The 20,929-nt window shown below is 36.6% G+C and overlaps 1 protein-coding gene across 1 annotated transcript in view; it reads left to right on the top strand.

The window, feature by feature from the left end:
* Positions 1-20,660, top strand: part of LOC583216 (xenotropic and polytropic retrovirus receptor 1 homolog) — a 34,791-nt gene extending 14,131 nt beyond the window's left edge. Inside the window, exons 4-16 of the mRNA XM_030997374.1 lie at positions 3,128-3,369; positions 4,389-4,538; positions 5,552-5,632; positions 6,038-6,116; positions 6,620-6,807; positions 9,771-9,950; positions 13,646-13,796; positions 14,698-14,895; positions 15,350-15,522; positions 16,707-16,846; positions 17,591-17,711; positions 18,855-18,943; positions 19,392-20,660. Coding sequence (XP_030853234.1) covers positions 3,128-3,369; positions 4,389-4,538; positions 5,552-5,632; positions 6,038-6,116; positions 6,620-6,807; positions 9,771-9,950; positions 13,646-13,796; positions 14,698-14,895; positions 15,350-15,522; positions 16,707-16,846; positions 17,591-17,711; positions 18,855-18,943; positions 19,392-19,623 — 2,024 coding nt within the window. The 3' untranslated portion in view covers positions 19,624-20,660. The remainder of the gene's footprint in view (positions 1-3,127; positions 3,370-4,388; positions 4,539-5,551; positions 5,633-6,037; positions 6,117-6,619; positions 6,808-9,770; positions 9,951-13,645; positions 13,797-14,697; positions 14,896-15,349; positions 15,523-16,706; positions 16,847-17,590; positions 17,712-18,854; positions 18,944-19,391) is intronic.
* Positions 20,661-20,929: the final 269 nt, after the last annotated feature.

Raw genomic sequence — 20,929 nt, 5'->3', positions numbered from 1 at the left:
GTGTCTGACACGGCCGGTTGTACAGTAGCAACTACTCCGAAGATCAAGATACTAATCTTGATCTAAGGAGGTACGAACGAACGAACGAGTGTGTAAAAATAGATTCGTCCAAATTTATGTTTCTTGATAATGTGACATACTGAAGCTTACATTGTACATCTAAAATTATTCAACAAAGGCCCTAATTCAACCAGTCCACTTTTCATCCTTGAGTTGCGAAAAACAAAACAAAATCAAATTTTCAAGGGAAAGGAATTATTTAGTTATTGACTGTAGTGTGCATGTAAGTCATGAGAGGCCAATAACCTTTGTCCCCTGTTTGATCAAGTGCTTCTGTCAGTTAACATCTCAAACAGAATGGAAGGAAATAAATAAGTAATTGCAAACGATCAATAGACAGTTAATATCACTTCAAGATCCTTACAGTGTGGGTATCCTGTTCACACCTGTTTGATAGCCTGTTCACACCTTGGGGATTCAGTATTAAAACTCGTATCAAGAAACATTTGATAAAGAATCATCGTAAAGGGGAAAAGGCTGTACACACACAAAAAAAGGAATGTATAAGAAACGCCATTTAAAGAAAAAGTTTTGAAGAGGTCAGCTGTACGTACATAAATATGTGTAGAGTCAGATTAGGTTGCAAGTGGCCAATTGTGCAAATTTTCATTTGAAACGATACCCAACCCTGCTTTTCGCCATATGACGTTCATTATATAAAATGTAGAAGAAATAATTATTTCATACAACTATACAATGAGTTTTATTCGTCTGAAAGAAGCCTCTTTACAGAGAGGAAGGTAGGAAGTGCAAGTAAATAACTTTCAGGGTACAAAAATGTTAAATTGAGAGTTTCCTCTTTTTGTCTTCACCGGCTACATGTTTGTATTTCCTTTCGGGGTGAAATTTACATGTCCATCACATGTAGAGAGACTGCATCAGGTATGCACAGTTATGTATTAAAAGCTCTTCATAGCTTTGCTTTAATTTCAGTCACACCAACCAACCGTATCGAAACCAACCAATTTTAGGCCATTCGGGTTAATGTAATCTTTGGTTAGGTCTTTTCGGTCCGACTGAGGTATAGATAAAGAGATGTTTAAAACAAGAAAAAGTAAAGACAGGAGAGAGTAACAAGTACAAAGAAAAAGAGAGAGAAAAAAAAGGGAAATTATGCTAATGAAAGGGAAGAGAAAGGGACAGTCGAAAAAAATGAAGTACATGTACAGGAAAGAGAGGGTTATTTTGTACAGCTGAAGAAGGAGAATATTTTTTGTTTTGTTTCCAGGTTTCAAAAATGGTTCTACACATTTAAATCCAATAGTGTTTAAGAGTATGCGTAATTACATTTTAAATCAGATAACTATGCAGCTTTCCTACAATGTACAGTTTAATTCCAACTTTCTAGATCTGTTTAATACTCCTTTAATGCGAAGAATGGTTCTTGATGGACTTAGTTTATGGTGCTGATTAAATCAGATAACTCACATTGTATCACTCCAAAGGTTGAACTCTTCGAAGGCTATTGGGTCACTATTTGTAGGGAAGTTGTAATCTTATAGAAGTGATTACTTCCGAAGGTAAATGGCAGTATATAGGTCAAAAGAGTTCAATCTTGAAACTGGCATTGTCTTTCCTAGGCCTTCTCTCATAAAAAAAACAACATACATGCAGCTTGTCTGTGTTCAAACTACCAAAAATTCAATGTATTATTATTAGCTATACAATTTTTGCCTACACAATGTAGCTATACATGTATGTACATGTATATGACAGGTAATTACCTTTTTTCAAGTCCGAATGTATAAAGAAAGGGACTGAAACGTATAACAAAATGCATTTTGGAGCATTGTTTAAAAAACTAAATTGACAATGATAATTCTTTATTATGTATGTCTATTCTTATAGGGTACTTGTTTTGTATAAATTTCCTATACGCTCAACAGGGTTTTAATGGCCTTTTCCTATATTATGGTTTTGGAAAGTATCAACAATTCTTGAACCAAAACTTATAATCATTGTAAACAAAACAACGGAACAAAGTCACACATTTCCTGTCAGTATAAATGCAGCTGGAAATGTATTTACTGCCTCCAGTGCTTCTGTTCCATGGAGCTACTGTATTGACCAGTTAATTCTTAAGTGAAGTAACCTCATATCCTTTTGTTACCATTGTTCCAAACATTTGTTGTTCATCTATTTCTACTTCAGGAAAGAGCTGGTTCCATTGTGTTTGGATTATACATAAGTTGACATGTACATGTATACCTGTATACTTAACTTTGACTAGCCAGGGAAACAAAATTGGGGGGCTACTTTTCAAGCTTGCTTGCATGAAAATAACACTCTTTAATTTGTTTTGCATTGAACTCTATGCAAATTTTTGAGGCTCTCTTATGACTTTTGGGGGCTCTTTTTAGCATATTGGGGGCTACTTCGCCCAGAGCCCCCGTGTATATTTTTCACTGTGACTAACTACATATACATGTACAGGAACCATTTACACTTGCTGCATATAATTTAAATGTTACGATTCTGTCTTGTTTATTTGAAAATCATGGAGGAACTACTATTGAGTGAAAAATATGCAAATTAAAATATCTTTCACCAGCAATTTGGCTAGCAATATGGCCACAAGTGCACAAACTGAAACAAACAACATCAATACATGCTGTCACTATTTGAGAAATAGTTGTACATGTATGACACTTTTTCTGAATCTTTGTATGATAATTGCTCTATCAATTTTCTACACAAACCAAATTCTAGCCTTCAACCCTGGTCCCAACACTATACCCTAGCCCTAAAGCTAACCTAAACCTGATTACAATTCTAACCCTGTACATTTGACAAGATATAAAGCCTGGAGCAACTGTAACATCACTTTGAGAAACACAGGTATTCCTTGATCATTTCCACCACAGCCAGCACTCTCTATAGTCTATACAGTGAAACCTGTCCATATAGACCACCCAAGGGAGACAAGAAAAGTGGTCTTTATAGGCAGGTGGTCTTTATGTACAGGTTCCTTTAGTTCATGTTTCAATGAGAAACCATTTTCGAGGGAAATGTGGTCTTTCTATACAGGTGGTCACTAAAGCAGGTGTATTTTCATTTTAATTTACAGAGAAAGCAGCCGAGGCGTCCCGCAACTTTGCCCAGCTATGCGACGAGCTACGCCAGGTGGACAGCAAGCCCAGTGCAAAGGACCTCAGAAAGAACTCCCTCCGGCGACGGAGCTCGTTCTTCATCCCCGAACCCCTGGATAGTGAAACCAGGGTCATTAAATCCCATAAGCGTAAGATAGCAGATCTGAAGCTGGCTTTCACAGAGTTCTATCTTAGCCTCATCCTCCTGCAAAACTACCAGGTTAGAATTATAAAAAAAAACCCATTTGATGTTATACTCAGGTCGCACCATCCGCCAGGGCATCGTTTCACAAAATCGTTGTACATGTAAGTACAAGTTCACTATAAACATCCCTTTAAAAAGGTAACACACATATCAATCTGATGTCGGTGAACTTGTACTCATGATAGATTTTTGAAACGCTGCCCATGCTCCCCATGGTTTTGAAGGCTTGAAATATACATGTATGTATTAAACGTGATGATAACACAGCAGATTTGTTTTCAAGTAGCCTTTTTTTGTATGACTGACCTTTATTAGAAGTTGGCAACCACACAAACAAACAAACAAACACACAATTTTGTCATACTTCGTAGTGTGTGCTCATTATGTCGGTGAATAACATGTATGACCTACTGCACATGGAAACTGACTATCATCTCCTTTTAAACTATTTGCTGTTGATCAACACCCATGATTTGAGATTGGATATGTGATCTGTATTTAGCAGCATGGAACTTTGTGAATTTGAATTTGAATCAATTGTGAAATTTTCAAACAATTCATGGACACAGCAGTTTCTGGTTTTACAATAAATGTACACTGTATAAATGCTTTTTTGTTTTGTTGGAACAGCGGGCTTGACAGCTTAACAGTCAAACCTGCTTTTAACAGCAACCACCTGTATAAAACATTTTTGTTTTCCTTGAAAATCGTGTCTGTCCTTATTAAAGGAACCTGTTCGTAATGACCACCTGAAAAAGAGCACTCCTCTTGCCTCCCCTGAAACCATTATAAAAACCACTCAAGGGAGACATGAAAAGTGGTGTCGAGTTTGAGCATGTGGTGTTTGTGTACAGGTCCTTTTAAGACATGTTTCAACAGGAAACAATTTTTTTAAAGGGAAACAAAAAAATCTTTAATACAGACAGGTGATCTTTCTATACAGATGGTTGCTACAGCAGGTTTCACTGTAAAGAGGCTCCACTTTATTACAACCCACCATCGATCTTTACCTCTTTTTCTTTTCCTCATTCCAGTCGCTCAACTTCACAGGTTTCCGCAAGATCCTCAAGAAACATGACAAGATGCTGCAGACCAGGAGCGGGGAGGACTTCCACCTCAACCGGGTGCAGCAATCGCCGTTCCACACCGCCAAACAAATCAACAACATCATCTATGAAACAGAGGTATAAAGTTATAAACAAAACCTTTTTTAATCGAAGAAACCCTCGTTGATCGAAGAAACCCTTTTTAGAATCATTTAATCATACAAGTGCAAAGTTGATACTGCGTTTGCCCCCGAAAGCTAGTGGATTTGAGGTTTTTTAAGGCCCAGATGTGGCGCATTTTTAACACCTTTTTGTTCCTTAAAACATCAATCATAATTTCATATTGATGTGAAATAATTAGTACAATTCCTAGCTAAAATCTACACTGGAAGTTAATTTATATGTAGTTATTTTGGTGAAATAAACACGGAAAATGTCAAAATCAAATAAACAAAATGACTTGCTTGCATTTTGAGCTCAACTTCGACTGCGACTTTTTGATTTTGCTGAGTTTTTAAATTTTAAAATATAATTTTTTAATTTTTCTTTTTTCAATTTTTCAATTTAATTTTAATTTATTTTTTGGAACAGCCGTGCGCCACCCTGACTGACCGCAAGCGACTCAAGTGGCGCGCGCGCGCACCGCCAGTTGAGAAGTCCTGATTTAAAGCATTCAAGATTTAAAATTACCTAACACTCCCATGACCTTGGGAGCGGTTCACAAAGACTAAGATCAAGTTTTACTTGACTATGGCAGGCCATTCATGCCACTGTTTGCTCTCACCATTATGATCTTTAGATAATATTTTTTCCTTCAAGAATGAATTATCAAAAAATTTAAAAGGCCTGTGCTCATGATTTGTACGCCCCTTGGTAGACCAATGCCAGTAAATTGTGAGAGCAAACAGTGGTATGAATGGCCTGCCATATTTAAGTCTAATTTATTAAAAGTCAACCTTAGTCTTTGTGAAACACCATTCTGGTCTGTTCAAGGATTGATGCTGGTTTTGACTTTAAAAACTTCTTTGGAAACATTGATATGTATAATAGTTTACTAATGTTCTATTGAGATCTGTAGAAAAAAACAAGACTAACAATTTGTGCATGGATTTGTCCTAGTCACATAAAATGTTTTCCTTCATTTTTGCCAGACATTGTACATCAATGAACTTGAAGCAGGCAACAGACAAAGGGCTATGAGCAAACTAAGAGTGCCGCCACTTGGAGCAAAGGTAAAGAGTTTATTATGTAAAGAAAAGACAAAAAGTATACATTTAGGTGTTTCTCGCTTGTGAAATGTACCAATCACCTGATTTTTTGTTTGTTTTTGGTATGGGTAGAAGGTTTAAAATCAACCTGAATTTGTTAAAACCTGGCATTCAAGAGTTAATTGGCTATGTTTAAAGGAGTATGAAGAAACTCCAGGACAATATAAAACCTCATGCATGGAATCCAAGTCCAACTTGGATTCTGTGCATGCCTTATTATGCAAGCACGTATAACCGTTCCTTGACTAGTCTACGCAACAAGTCATTTTTGTGTTTACCGCTAGTATTTACTGCAATTTCTCTTCGGAGAAGCAATATTTGACGCTATTCATGTACACGTAGTTTCAATTATTTTGTTTTTTCTTGCAGAGCATCAATTGGACGACTTTCCGAGTGGGTCTCTTCCTTGGTATCTTTACTGTCCTTTGCTTTGTTGCTGCTGTAGCTGGCAAGTACAAAATTATGACAGATGAATTCTCAGTGAGGATTCAAATAATTGTTGTTGCCTTTCAGGCCTTGTTATTGAGAGTAAAGTAGCTAGCATGTCTATCATCTGCATTCATGTTAAAAAAATAGAATAGTGACAACGTAAATCATAAAACTAAAATGTTGGTGATTATAATCTTAATAATGAGCAAGGTGGTCGCGGCACTAATGTCCTTTGGCAATACATTAATCTACATTTGTTACACTCGACCCAGGTGAGGTAAATGGGTACCTGGCATGAATTAATTCCTTGAAATACTAGAGCGCCGTAATGGCAGCTAGGCTAAAGCCGGGGTAATAATTTTTGCGCCATGAAATAGAATTGTGTCTAGATAGACGATGCTATATGAATGCCTATTATTATTAGTAATTGCAGTAATTTCAGGTGTGATCTCGTGAACAATAATGACTGAAGAATTATCATATATTATAATATGATTCAAATATGATTTTGTTGTCTGTCAGGCCTCCTCATCGAGAGTAAAGTAGACAACATGCCGGCAGTGAGGATGTATCGGGGGATGTTCCTTATCATCCTCATGATCTTCTGTCTTGGTCTCAACACCTACGGCTGGAGGAAAGTTGGCGTCAACCACGTCCTCATCTTCGAGCTGGACCCTCGCAATAATCTCTCACATGAGCAGCTCCTTGAGGTAAAAATAATAATTATATGACATTTCTAAAGCGCATTTTAATTAGGTGCAAAGCGCATAAAAAAGAAATACAATGTACTTACAAACAAGCAAAGAGAGAGAGAACATTATCTTACAAAGCTTACATTAAATACAAACAGAGAAGAATATTACAACAAATTAGAAAAGATGTGTTTTCAGGCACCTCTTGAAAGCTGAATAAAGAGACACCTACAAAAAGCTTAATAGAAAATAGATCAATGTACTTTTTGTAACCCTGTGTTTTAATACATGAATTATCCCCACTTGCAGCTATTCCTATGCTGGTCCCTTGTTTCCCTTGGTCGCCCTTTAAAGGCAGGTTTGACTGTATTCAACAGAGGTGTACTTTTACAATGTTTAAAAAATGTGCGCTTCATGTTTACCTTCTTCAAGAAACTGTCAGAAAAAATATTTGTATTTCATTAATTAGCATGTGCATTAATCTGTCATGCCATTAATACAAACACAATTAAAAAACTTAATTTATGATTATTTAGTTAGCGTTTTTTAATGGATATGGTATCTCCCAGGGGGCAAAGATCAGAAATGGTGCTACGTGTACATACAGCTGAGAACCTGATTCACACATAAGAGAGATAACCACCTCACAAAAAGGTTGATGCCACAACATTGAATATAAAGACATCACATACAGCATCATGCCCTACACACTTCACACAGATATTATAAAGTGAGCGCTCGTTCAGATGTGATGCTGCAAAACCGTGGCATCTGATTTTCTTTCTTTCTTTTTTTCTGTCTTACTTTCCTTCTTTCTTTCTGTCTTTCTTTCTTTCTTTCATTCTTTCCTTTTTTCCTTTTTCCTTTGTTTTTCAAGGTAGTTTACCATGGCATGTGAAAACGAGGCATACATGTCATAATGATATGAGTCACAACATTTAAGCAAATACACCATGATTTGTTGCAACTTGATTTACAAAATAATACATTTATTGAAATTTTGGCTAGGGATCTTTATTACATGTACTTAATACATACATAAGTTACTACTTTAAATGATATTTACTAATACTCCATGAAAGTTAACAATTTGTATGTAGTACTTTGTGTCAACATATGCAAAGAAAACTAAAAATACTGTAGTTTGTGGGGTATATCAAGAGTAACATGTGCCTTTTCGTATATATATTATTTACTGTCAAGTTATGATGAATGATAAGATTAAGTAAAGAGATAGGATTAATTCGATGATTAATCAGACTCTGATCGTTAAAGAAATGTCACGAAACCGATAAGATTAGCATGGTAGCTGTCAATCATATTTTGTATGTCAACAAGGCAGGTCGTTCACCTGACTAGTTATTGTTCTTTTTATGAAGCACAAATAATTTAATAAATGTTATCTGCTAATCGTAGATTTGATTGTTACTGTGTTTGCACAGCGATATATGTTTGGGAGGGTTTGGAATAAGGTGGAAACTTGGGATGATCTTTGTATCTTGTTGCTATCTGTTAAAAAGTAGTATTAAATGTACAGTCTAATAAAAAAGAAAAAATATTCCTCTTCTTTAAAGAATCTTGCATTAAACTACAACATTTTTTGACAAATGAAAAACAAAACATAAACATACTGACAAAATTTCAAACTGAAGGATTAATCTTTTGTATGAAATATTATTGAAAAGAGTAATTTGCTTGATATCAGTTTGGTTGTATTTAAAACAAATTGTACATTCCATAGTAAATGCAAATGCTAAATTTGAAAACAAGAAAATTATTTGCAGAATTAGTAATAACAAAGGATATTTAGGGTCTATGTAGTGCTCAATACACTTTACAGAAATATCATTACACTGTAGGCACATTCTTTACTCCCTGGGGAGCATTACAGCCAGGTGCCAGATGCACTCAATGCTGAGCACACTACAATGGCTTTCACATCCTCCTGGGTTCCATCTGTGTGGAGAGTGGCAAATGTGGATGAATGATAAGCAAATAATTACCGTTGGTGAGGGTGATGGGACAAACTATCACTTCCGAGGCGATCTGGATGTACATGTAGCTATCTATCCAAAGCGAAGCTGAGGAAAGATAGCGTATACATTCTGATCGACAAGGAAGTGATAGTTTGCCATCGCCTGAAACCAAAAGGTGATTATTTGCTTTATATTCCACATCTAAAAAAATTTAACTACAAAAAGAAAAGGACGTGTATGCATCTACATAAACGACACCTAGGCCCAAATTCACACCAAAAAAAGTTTAAGTTTAACCCAACCCCTTGAGGGTACGGTGCGTGCATGTGTTTTCTTTAATTGCGCTCATAGGTAATGCGCGCTTAATTACGCCTGTTTTAGTGCGCTTTTTGATAATCTTCAGTGAAAGTACGTTGCACTGTGTAGATAGTACCTCTATCTTCAGTGAAAGTGCATTGCACTGTGTAGATAGTATTACTATCTACACAGTGTAACAAACTTTTTGCTTCTCCCATCAATAATGGGCGAACTATCTTTCATCACGTGATTTACTTTTGACCAATCGTAGAGCAAGATTCTTAGTATGTGGAATATAATAATACATATCTGGATGTATATAGCACTTAATACGATATATTGTTTCTTTATGCTTTGCTATTATTACCCCGGTCATCGGATTCAATTCGGATCTCCATTCCCTTGGGAGGGCATATATGGCAATTACAAACTCAAAGGCTTTTTGTCACCCTTACAGGTCTCCGTTTCCCCCCTGAGTATGGAGTGGCAAATGTAGATTAATGCCTTGCCAAAAGACAGGATCAAACCCAAGGCCTTTGCATTCCAATTCAAGTGCTTTTACCAATTAATATTGTGTCAAAATATGTTAGGCTTTGCTGTCCTCGGCAAAGAATGAGATGCATCTACTGGTAAGATAAAAATCGCTTTCGATAACCAGAGTTCAAAACTAACGTTCAGTCCGTCTCCTTTGAATTTTGTCTTCTTTAGGTTGCCCTTCTATTCATGGTGTTTTGGATCATAAGCATCCTGGCATACATCTGTTGCGGCATGACGAACATCCCTCCGTACATCAACCCCCTCATCCTGGCAGGGTCGATGCTACTCTTTCTTATCAATCCCACCAGGACGCTCAACTACCGGGCGCGATTCTGGCTCCTTAGAATTCTAGTGAGTATTGCCAGTTTTCAACCACTTTTGTCAACTGCTTCAGTATAGCCCCTTCCCCTCCTCTTCTCCCTCCTTTTCTCCCCTCGTCTTCCCCCCTCATCTTCCCCTCCTTTTCCCCTTATTTTCCCCCCTCCTTCCCCCTCCTCTTTTCCCTCCTATTTCCCCTCCTCTTCCCCCTCCTCTTCCCCTCCTCTTCCCCCTCCTCTTCCCTTTCCTCTTCCCCCTCCTCTCCCCCTTCTCTTTCCCTCCTTTTCCCCTCCTGTTCCCCCTGTTCCCCCTCCTCTTTCCCCTCCTCTTCCCCCTCCTATTTCCCCGCCATCACCCACCTCCTACACTAATGCTGTTCTCGACGATATTCAGGTGCCAACGAGGATGCTCAACTACCGGGCGAGTTTCTGGCTTTTCAGAATTCTAGTTCAGCAATGCTGATCCCCACCCCTTCTGCCCTCGATAATCAATGTTTTTCTGTTTTCTTGTGTTCATTCCCTAGTCATAGAACTTTTAAAATATAATTTCTTTTAAACAAAAGAGACAGAAATAATACAGGTTTGTACACTTTTTATGCCTCAATTTTAGATTCAGATTTTCTTTTAAAGATATGCTGAGGATACTGCTAGTCTAAATGTACATTTTTTTTCACCCTTGTCCTATTTCAATTTCAATTTTTCAATTTTTCAATTTTTTCGGTTTTATTACAAATATACCAAATAAAAAGTCCAAAGACTAACAATAATTGGCTTACAATGTATCATATAAAAATGCATTAAAAACAGTAGATTTAAAAATTCAGTAATAAGTTAAAGTACATTGCTCACATTGTATCATATAAAAATGCATTAAAAACAGTTGAATTAAAAATTCAGTAATAACTAAGTAACTTAGTATGAAGAAAAAAAGAAAGATTGTAAGTTATAAAATGGTGATAATCAGTTTGTCAGTGAATTGAGAAGAGAGAAGAAATAAAGAGTGAAAAGTGGAAGAGAGGGAGAGGGAAAGGATAACGAGAGAAAAAAAAGAGTTCAATTCATGACAAAAAAAGTAAGCAAATGAACGAGAATTGAGTTGATTCAGCTTAATGAAGCATTGTAAAAGTAAAATGCACATAATAAAGAAATGTCAAATGATACATTAATACGAATGCCATTGTGGAATTGATATTATACTGTTTAAAATTGGTGAATGTCAACGACCTATACATATTGGTGAACATTATTAATGAGTAATTATCACATTGTCAGAAATTGAGAAGAGGAAATACAAGACAGAAATAGAGAAACAGTGGGAGTGGGAGAGGGGAGGAGGGAAAGGAAAATGAGAGAGAAAGAAGAAATAAAGAGTGAAAAGTGGAAAAGAGGGAGAGGGAAAGGATAACAAGAAAAAAGAGAGTTCAATTCATGACAAAAAAAATGTAAGCAATTGAACGAGAATTGAGTTGATTCAACTTAATGAAGCATTGTAAAAGTAAAATGCACATAATACGGAAATGTCAAATGCTACATGAATAAGAATGCCATTATGGAATTGTTATTATACTATTTAAAAATGGTGAATGTCAATGACCTATACATATTGGTGAACATTATTAATGAGTAATTATAACATTGTAAGAAAATTGAGGAGAGGAAATACAAGACAGAAATAGAGAAACAGTGGGAGAGGGAAGGAGGGAAATGAGAAGGAGAAAGAAAGAGCTAGAGAAAGGGAGGAAGAGAGGAAGAGAGAGAGAGAGAGAGAGAGACAGAGAGATGGAGAGAGTTCGAAAATGACAATACATAAAACAGATCTAACAAGATTTCAGTTGATCGAATTTAGCAAACGAACAAGAGAGGGAACTGCCGATTGTTTGTAACGCTGGGTTCTGCAACGTGGAAGGGACAAATGATCGGAGTTTCTTAAACTGCGGCAAGTAGTCACATGGCGCGGTTGTGGCAGGAGATGGCGGTGTCTTTGAGAACCCAGAAGTGATTTCGCAAATCGCGTGAGGATCTCAACACGTCGACTATCAAGAGATGAAATGTCAAATTGGTGAAGAAGGTCATCATAGTGAGAGTCAGTCGGGTAACAAATCATGCGAAGAGCTCTCTTCTGTACTCGTTCAATTTCAGCAGACTGGCGCAGGGTTAAACTTGTTCCCCAAACAGGTACTGCATACTCTAGTATTGGTCGTATGTACACAGAGTATATGAACACGAGATCCTCTGGTTTGACACCAAACTTCTTGAGTTTACATAGAATGAAGAGGCGACGTGATGCATTTCCAACCATGCGTTTCACCTGCTCTTTCCATTTTAGATCATCCTGAACGATAACACCAAGAAGTTTAAAAGATGAGCAGGATTGCAAGGGTACATCACGAATGGACAAATGAACAGGGGGAGGAGCATGACGAAGAAAAGAGACTTGCAACACTTGACACTTTTCCGGTTTAGGAGCCATATCGTTGTCATCACACCAGCGACTTAAGGAATCGAGATTCGACTGCATTTCTGACGGCCGCGAGTGATGAACAACTTCCACAAGTGACAAATCATCGACATACTTCCAGTAGTCACAATTTTCAGCAGCATCGTTGATCATAACAAGGAATGTGATAGGGCCAAGTTTCGTCCCTTGTGGAACACCGCAAGAGAGCTGACGGGATTCAGACGATACACCCTTGAAGCGAACAGACTGCGTTCTCCGCGAAAGAAAACTGCAGATGGTTGGCAGAATGGACCTATCAACACCGAGATTGATCATTTTCTTGATGGCAATAGTGTGATTGATCTTGTCGAAAGCTTTACAAAAGTCGATGGCACAGACATTGGCGACAAAGCCTGGCCGGTCAAGGCCTTTGTGAATATGGTCAAGCATTCCAACAAGGTAGTGATCGACCGAAGAACCCTTCATGTTTCCAAATTGGTGAGAATCCACAAGGGGCTTAATGTCCTCCATTACCCAGTCAGCAAGAAATCCCTCGAAGAGGCGAGCCAGAATGGGTGTGATGGATATTGGTCGTAATTGGTCATATCCGGTAACACGACTGCCCTTTGGAATAGGACAGACAGAAGAATCTAAAAGTCATCAAAACAGACTCTTTTAGACCATTTGGAGACAGAAGTTGGAGGCTATCTATATGCCTTGAGTCTCCAAATGGTCTAAAAGAGTCTGTTTTGATGACTTTTAGTTTCTTTAAATTATTACCTGTCCTCGAACAGCCTTGAACACCAATGCTGATATTCATAAATGGAAACTCACATTAGCCCAGGCTAATATGTGATGAGATAGTCCACAGAGTTACAGAGCACCAATTGCCAAGCTCATAATTCCAAGAATATTACCATGTTTTTGTAAAGGACTGAACAGATAAGACTCTTATCAACCTAAAACAAGTTCTCATTCTCTTTTCTCTCTCTTCTCTCTTTCCTCTCTGTCTCTCTGTCTCTCTGTCTCTCTCTTTCTTTCTCTTACTCTCCCTTTTTTCACTATCTCTTACTCTCTCTTTTTTTTCACTATCTCTTACTTTCTCTTTCTCCCTGATTTCTGTCACTCTTGTCTGTCTCTTCTCTCTCTCTAATGTCTCTCTCTTCTCTCTTTCTCTTCTCTCTCTCCCTTCTCTCTCCCTCTCTTCTCTCTCCCTCTCTTCTCTCTCTCTCTCTTTTATCTCTGTATGTCTGTCTTACTCCCTCTCTCTCCCTTTCTATCTCCGTCTCCAGGGTCACATAGCAATAGCTCCATTCCACGCAGTAGGGTTCGCCGATTTCTGGCTGGCTGATCAGCTCAATAGTCTAACGTGTGTGCTTTTAGACATGGAGTTTCTTATATGTTACTACTCTTGCGAAGTCAGCTGGGTAAAAAATGGTCAATGTAAGTACTGAATTTTTAGTCTCATTCAGATATGATGTAGCAAACTGTGGCATCTTTATCATTTATGATGACTTAAGTGTAATACACGATTCACATTTTTGTATCATATGAAACAGAGCTAAGTGAATTTGCATAGGACCTTTCAATCATGAAAACAGGAAGATAATTTTCAAGGTATTTTTGTCAGATGTCTACCTTTTACTGTGCTACTATCATCAGTATTATATATTATTGTTTTGTATCACTTAAAGAATATATACTAAATTGAATGTTACAAGCCTTGGGCTTTTATTGCCAAACCTCTGCATGTTTCTCCATTACTGTACATGCATTATGATTGTATTTGCTTTCTTAAAATCTTCTGCTATCGTTTGTTTATTCTCATATTGATCATACCATGTAATGTGATGAACCATACATAAATAATTAAAAACAAATTAAAAAATAGATCAATAAATAACTATGTTAACTTTCATATAGGACACAAGGCATGTACATTTACTACTCTCACCCAGGTGTAGTAAATGGTACCTGGTAGGAGGAATTTATGCCTTGAATGCTGGGCTAAAGTCGGGATAATAGTGCCTTGAGCATCCCCATGGGGTGGGTATTTGTGCAATATAAATCTAGCTACAGTCAAACCTGCTTTAGCAATCACCTTTATAGAAAGATCACCTGTCTACAAAAACCATCTTTTTCATTTCCCTTGAATATTGTTTCTTATTGAAACCTGTACTAAAGGAACCTGTACATAAAGACCACCTTGCCTATAAAGATCACTTTCCATGTATCCCTTTAGTGGTCTTCATATACAGGTTTCACTGTATGAATATTTATCATAAGTAACTTTTGTAGCGGCACCTCAAGTTTATCTGTTTATATCATCTCTCTCATCTTCCAGGTAAATTATCCTGTTTATCCTCGTACTCCCACGCAATACGGGCGGTAGTGGCGTGCCTCCCCGCGTGGTTCCGGTTCGCGCAATGTTTACGGCGTTACCGTGACACCAAGAAAGCATTCCCTCACCTCGTGAACGCGGGGAAATATTCGACCACATTTTTCGTGGTCCTCTTCTCAGCATTAGTCCACATACGAAGAGGTGAGTAGTGAAAGGTAGTATTGTTTAATGGAGTTTCAAGTGCAGGGGATAATTAATACCAGCTCTACTATTAAACTTGACAAGAATTGGATAGGGATGTACGGGTGTGGGAATTGTTGGAAATCGTTGAAAATTAAATGTTTTAGGTGGGTGAATGTAAAAAAAGGTTTCCTTATGAGATTTTGAAGCTACCTTGTTTGAAATTTACTTTCATATAAACTGAAGAAAAAAAGACAATAAAAATTATAAATGATTAGGGAGAGCAAGATTGTCAAATATTGCTCTTTTTCTATTTTTTATAGAAAAGGTTTTTAAACACGCACTCCTGCAACATTTGCTCCAAGTCAATTTGCTACACTAACCAAATACCTACATTTTTATAACATTTCTATATAATGCCAGTTTTCAATGATATTTGCTTCAATATCTGTGATTATATTCCTACATGTTACAGATCAAGACCTACATGAGCATTTCTACCAGGATCCGTTGTACTGTTTATGGATCTTCAGTGCTTTCTGTAGCTCCTGCTACACCCTTACATGGGATATCAAAATGGATTGGGGGCTCCTGGAGAAGAAATCCTACAATAAATTACTCAGGGATGAAATCGTCTATCCGGAAAAGGTGAGGCAGGAATGGAAATGACCCAGGGGGGTGTTTCACAAAGATCCCAAGTTAAACTTATCTCTAAGTTGGACTCAACCATTATGGAAAGCCGTTAGCATCTATGAAAATATTTTGTAAAAGTTATTTTAAAAGGCTTAGAATGTTGATTCAATTCATTCATATTTTCTGTTATCAGGGAGATTTCATGTTCTTGATATATAAAAAGTCTAAAATACTTGAAATTTTGCTTTTGAATATATTTTATTTTAAGGCTACAAATGACTCACCATAATTTTAAAGTCCAACTTCGAGTTAATTTCCACTTAAAATCTTTGTGAAGCACCCCCCAGATCTCTTTCTTGAATGTGTAAGAAAATGTATGCCTGCATACATGCATGTTATGACTCACACACCCCACACACTACTCCCACATGGGTGCTCTTTTACTTAAGCTTCAGACAGCTTCAAAGCACATATGAATTCAGAAAATATTTTAGGATGACTAAAAATCAGCTCAAATATTTTCAATTGAGCCTTTTCATGAAACTGAGTAAAATGTTTGGTATGTGTATCATTAGAAATGACTTTGAATTTCTTTCTTCCTTGTACACAATGTTCAATTATACATGCCACATGAAAAAAGGGATGCAAGCATTTGAAAAGTAACCTCTTTTCACAGGTGGAGATAATGATAAAAGTTGGTTTAAGCACTGGACTTGAAATTCAAAGGTCGTTGGTTTGATCCTCAATAATCTACATTTGCCACTTCATACACAGGAGAGAAATGATTACCTAGTAGAATGACGATTCAAGCCTTTGTGTTAATAACTGCTATATGCCATCAGCGTGACTGTATGGTAGGAATACTCCACAGGGGGTAGAGATGGTGCACATTGCGCGTGAATGAATCCTTTGATGACCGGAGTAAAAATATCTGTAAAGCGCTAAGAGACGCTATTTTGTATTGAATGATATATATATCCAGATCACTATTATTATTTGGGGTAGGCTTTTATATAAGGAACTTCCCTCCTTTCTGCCTATCCCAAATGCTCTTATAAATTGCCATTGTATTTGTTATCACTTTCTTGTGTCTTTTTATATTTATAACTCCATTCTGTATTTGTGTGTTTTAAATGTTTTTATGAAGAGTATTGATTAAACTTTGAATTTGAATTTGAATATTATTGTTATCTCTGCAGGCATATTATTTTGCAATGGTGGAAGACTTGGTGCTACGCTTCATTTGGTCAGTCAACAACACGGTAGGACAGATGGACATTGGCCGCGGTCGTAACGGACTCATCATTTCTACCATCCTGTGTTTCTTAGAAGTTATAAGGTATTATTACAATGATTCCAATCATGATATATGTCATGTCACAAATTATCAAATTCTAGATGATGGTGTCATTACTTGTTGGTATGCAGTCATGAACATATCAAAATGTATCATTTCACTAATTCATATGTTGTCCGATTTGAGCTCTAATAGGGCTAACTTAATGCAAGTATAAGGGCCCTCTTGTCCTGTAACGTAAACAAAATCAAGGATCGGGGCTCTGAAACATAAAAATCAACCCACAATCAGACGTTAAAATATATTTTATCTCCGTTCCTGCTGAAATTTATTGTATCTTACCATGCATTGTATCCATCTGTAACATAAAGACTAATGGCAAGTTACTTTTAATTGTAAAGTTACGTTTGGGTGATGGAAATGTGAATAATTTGAATGAGATAAGATCAATTGTAATTTTTTCTGTTCCAGGGCCCAGGTTGAGGTATATTAAAATCTCTGATGTGGTCAGTAATGAATCTATATAGGACAAAAAAGCGTGGACTTGCCCATGTTGATTTTTATCATGGACAAACATGCATATGGGTCATTTATTGATCCAAGGGTAATAATCAAGTTATTGGTCTTTATCTTATGTGTGGTATATAGGAGATTTATATGGAACTTTTTCCGCTTAGAGGAGAACGGACTTGCCCATGTTTATTTGTATAATCAACATATACGGGATTCATTGATTCAACAGTCATTTTCCAGTTTTCTGGTCTTTATTTTTTATGTGATATATAGGAGATTTATATGGAACTTTTTCCGTTTGGAGAACGAACATCTTAACAACTGTGGTCAGTTCAGAGCGGTTCGGGATATCTCGATCAAACCTGCGAAGGAAGACGAGAATAACCCCATGAAGGTATGATGTACAAAAAGCCTGTTCAGAGTAGACTAGCTGAAATTTATACGGTTTCTATATACAACATACAGACTAGAAAGAAGTAATTACTGATCGTATAGGTTCAAGAAATTTTATTCATATTTTGTTGATTAAAATCCTAACAAATAGGATTATTCTCAATTTTTTATAACATTGGATAACAAATTTCAAAATTGTACATGAAGAATTTTTGTAGTCCGAATAGAGGGTAAACACAGCAGTTAGCCATGAGATTAAACTGGTGCCCCTCCCCCAAAACAGAAGTTTTATTACAGTAGTGAAGTTAGAAACACATCCATACAGAACAGAAATGGCTTGATTATTTTTGTTTCTATTCTTCATTTTGTTATCTGTTTTTATTAATTTTACTGTGTCCTTATCTTTTCCTTCCCTCTTTCATAATTATTTTCATCTACTTCATCCTATCTTCTACTATTTTTTTTCTCATCTGTGTTTTTCTCCTCGTCTTTTTCTTTATCATCCTGTGTTTTTAAACCTTGTTTCCCTTTTTTTTTTTTTTTAAAGGTAAAGACTAGTATTGGAAACGCCCCAATTTCAAAAAATGAAATGGAAGCTCTCATTACCAATCATGTGAAAGAATATGTTTTGACTAATACATGATGATAAAAAATTTGCCAGGAAACCGCCTACTAATTCATATATTTGGTAAATTTGTTTCTCTCATGGTCTGTGAGAGATATAGGTTAGTCCCATATACATCTTTCTGTGTATAGTGCTTGTAACTTTACGAAGAATGGCCCAAATTTCTTATCATTTTGATGATTCCAGAACCTTGCAGATGCTAGATGCTAGATGATCAACCTTTTCTGATCGATTCCACAACGTTTCTTTCACAATGCAATCGCATGACCATAACTGGTCTTTACCTTTAATCTTGTCTTTTCAAGGAATCATTGTTTTGATCTATCTTTATCTTTATCTTCCTCTTGTTTTCACCACTTGTTCCTATTCCTCTTCTAATCTACCTTTCTGTTTTAATCTGCTGTTTCTTGTTTAATTTTGTACCCCCTATTTCAATGTTTCATGAGGAATATATATGTATATGAACCAAGATAAAATATATTGATTTTTAAAAAATTTGTTTTGCTTCTAATGTTTCAGGTAGAGGAGATGATGGATAATGAAGAATTTGTGCCTCTATGCAAACACAAACCTCCAAACGAGGTTCGCAGAAGATTAAGTGTTAGAGAGTGAGTTTAAAAACCTTTTATAAATATACAAGAAATGTTACATTGTGTTTTTCAGAAAATTACTGTAGTATTTTAAAAATCGTTGGAAGGAATGTGTTAAAAATTTTAAGACAAAAATGCGAGGGCAAAATCAATAACCCATTATGAGAAATAGTTAGAAAGTAGCTCTACCCACTAGCCACTTTCAGACACCTGTAGAGATAACTAATTGGATTAAAATACTCTCATATCCATAACTAAAGAAAAGTAAATACAAGATTCTTGTTAGAATTTATTTTCTGTAATAACATATGGCTATATACCAACAAGAATACTGATTTTTTTTTAGTGCAGATGTGTCGGAATTAGTTACAATGTAGTAATGTACTACAACTGTATTTCACTGAAAGAGAAAACTGAGATTGAAATCTATGGTTAATTGAAATTTTTCTGTTGTTGCGCCCTCTAGCATCCCAATGGTGAACAATCACGCCTGTCTTTCAGTGCCACTCCTTTTAACCAGCCCCGAGCTCATTCCAAAGCGACCCTCGGTCGTTCGTTTCCAGGTGGGTGACAACGAGAGCGGGACGTCCAAGACGAGCATAGCCCAGGTCGGACTCTACGGAGAGGGCAGTCAAGATGATGATGATGATGATGAAAATAGCAGTGAGAACTCAAATGTTAGAGACATGCTTGTATGATTTGCACTGCTGAATCTGGGGTTTTATGACCAGTTTAAGGTGTTATGACAATCTCCTGTCAAAATATCAAGTTACCAATATTAATTTTTTTTAGTTGCAACACGATGTACACGTATGTCTTGATTCCTTTTCATGACAGCTTTTAAATAATCAGGCAGAAAAAAAGCAGCAGAATGTTCATTGAACATGTTTTTAATGGATTTTGTGCAATGTTTACTCTACGCAATAGGTTATTTGAGGATGTTCCTCAGGACTGTTCATGTTCACCTTAGCTGTTTATGCACATTGCTTGGAGTTTCTGGTATTGTGTGTAGTAAAAACATGACAAGCTGGCCCTGCTCAGCCAAGGTGCACACAAACATTCATGTCATTAGGGTTGAGGATTTGAAGACAACGTATTCAAATGTACATCCTCTTTGGAAGAACCTCAGATCAAAACCAACGACCTCTGTTGCAGGATGGGAGTTAGGCTTCAATATTGCAATCCCGTGTAGCATCCAAAGAGTTGGGATGACTCGGAAATGGTGTGTATCATCCAGTCATCATACTTCAAGGATGGTGTAACTTTCTCATAGTCGTTGACAAGTGCGCAAGACAATAAGTTATAAAGATTACAAAGTTTCAAAGATTCCTTCAAAGTGGTCTTGAGCTACAGATATGTGTAGCTGTTTTTATACTGAAAGTGCATTTATTACATTAGTTCTAGTAGCCAGAGCTGAGTGGCACATCTTATGTTTATGGTTTTTATTCTTGTACATCTGTAAATAGAATTTTCACCATGGTGCTCAAACTATAGAATAAGAAAAAGAAACTTATTGTTGTATACCCGCAATTTTGCAATGATCAGTGTCTGTGATTGTGAATGGGTATTTATATTTTTAATGTGTGATTTTTCTGTATTTTGTAAAGTTGTGTGTGATATCTCAAAGGCGAACTCTGTAGGCAGTTGTCTACAGATCCCATTGTAGTGTATGTGCCTGTCCATTCGAGATGCAATGATTGAAGAAACAGAACTGGAAAAAAAATAAAGAAAGAGGCAAACTAAATTCGTTGTCGTGTAACATCTATAGGAGTACCCAAGCTTGTTAATAACAGTGATCCCTGAACTTTTTTGTTTCCAAATGCCAAATTTCTCTGACTATTTGTAAGTTAGATGGAAAATATGAAGAAGGCTTTGAAATATCCTAATGCCTCAATTGGTGTTTCATGTCACTGTTTTTTAAATTTTACAAACAATCCTTTTCATTTGTATCTGAATTACATCTCTGCTTTGACAAACATCAAAGTGATTGGTTCTCAAAAGCCC

This window comes from Strongylocentrotus purpuratus, unplaced genomic scaffold (genome assembly GCF_000002235.5).
Source record: "Strongylocentrotus purpuratus isolate Spur 01 unplaced genomic scaffold, Spur_5.0 spur5_scaffold_4, whole genome shotgun sequence".
In the NCBI taxonomy this organism is placed as follows: Eukaryota; Metazoa; Echinodermata; class Echinoidea; order Camarodonta; family Strongylocentrotidae; genus Strongylocentrotus; species Strongylocentrotus purpuratus.
This window is presented reverse-complemented; position numbering and strand designations above follow the sequence as displayed.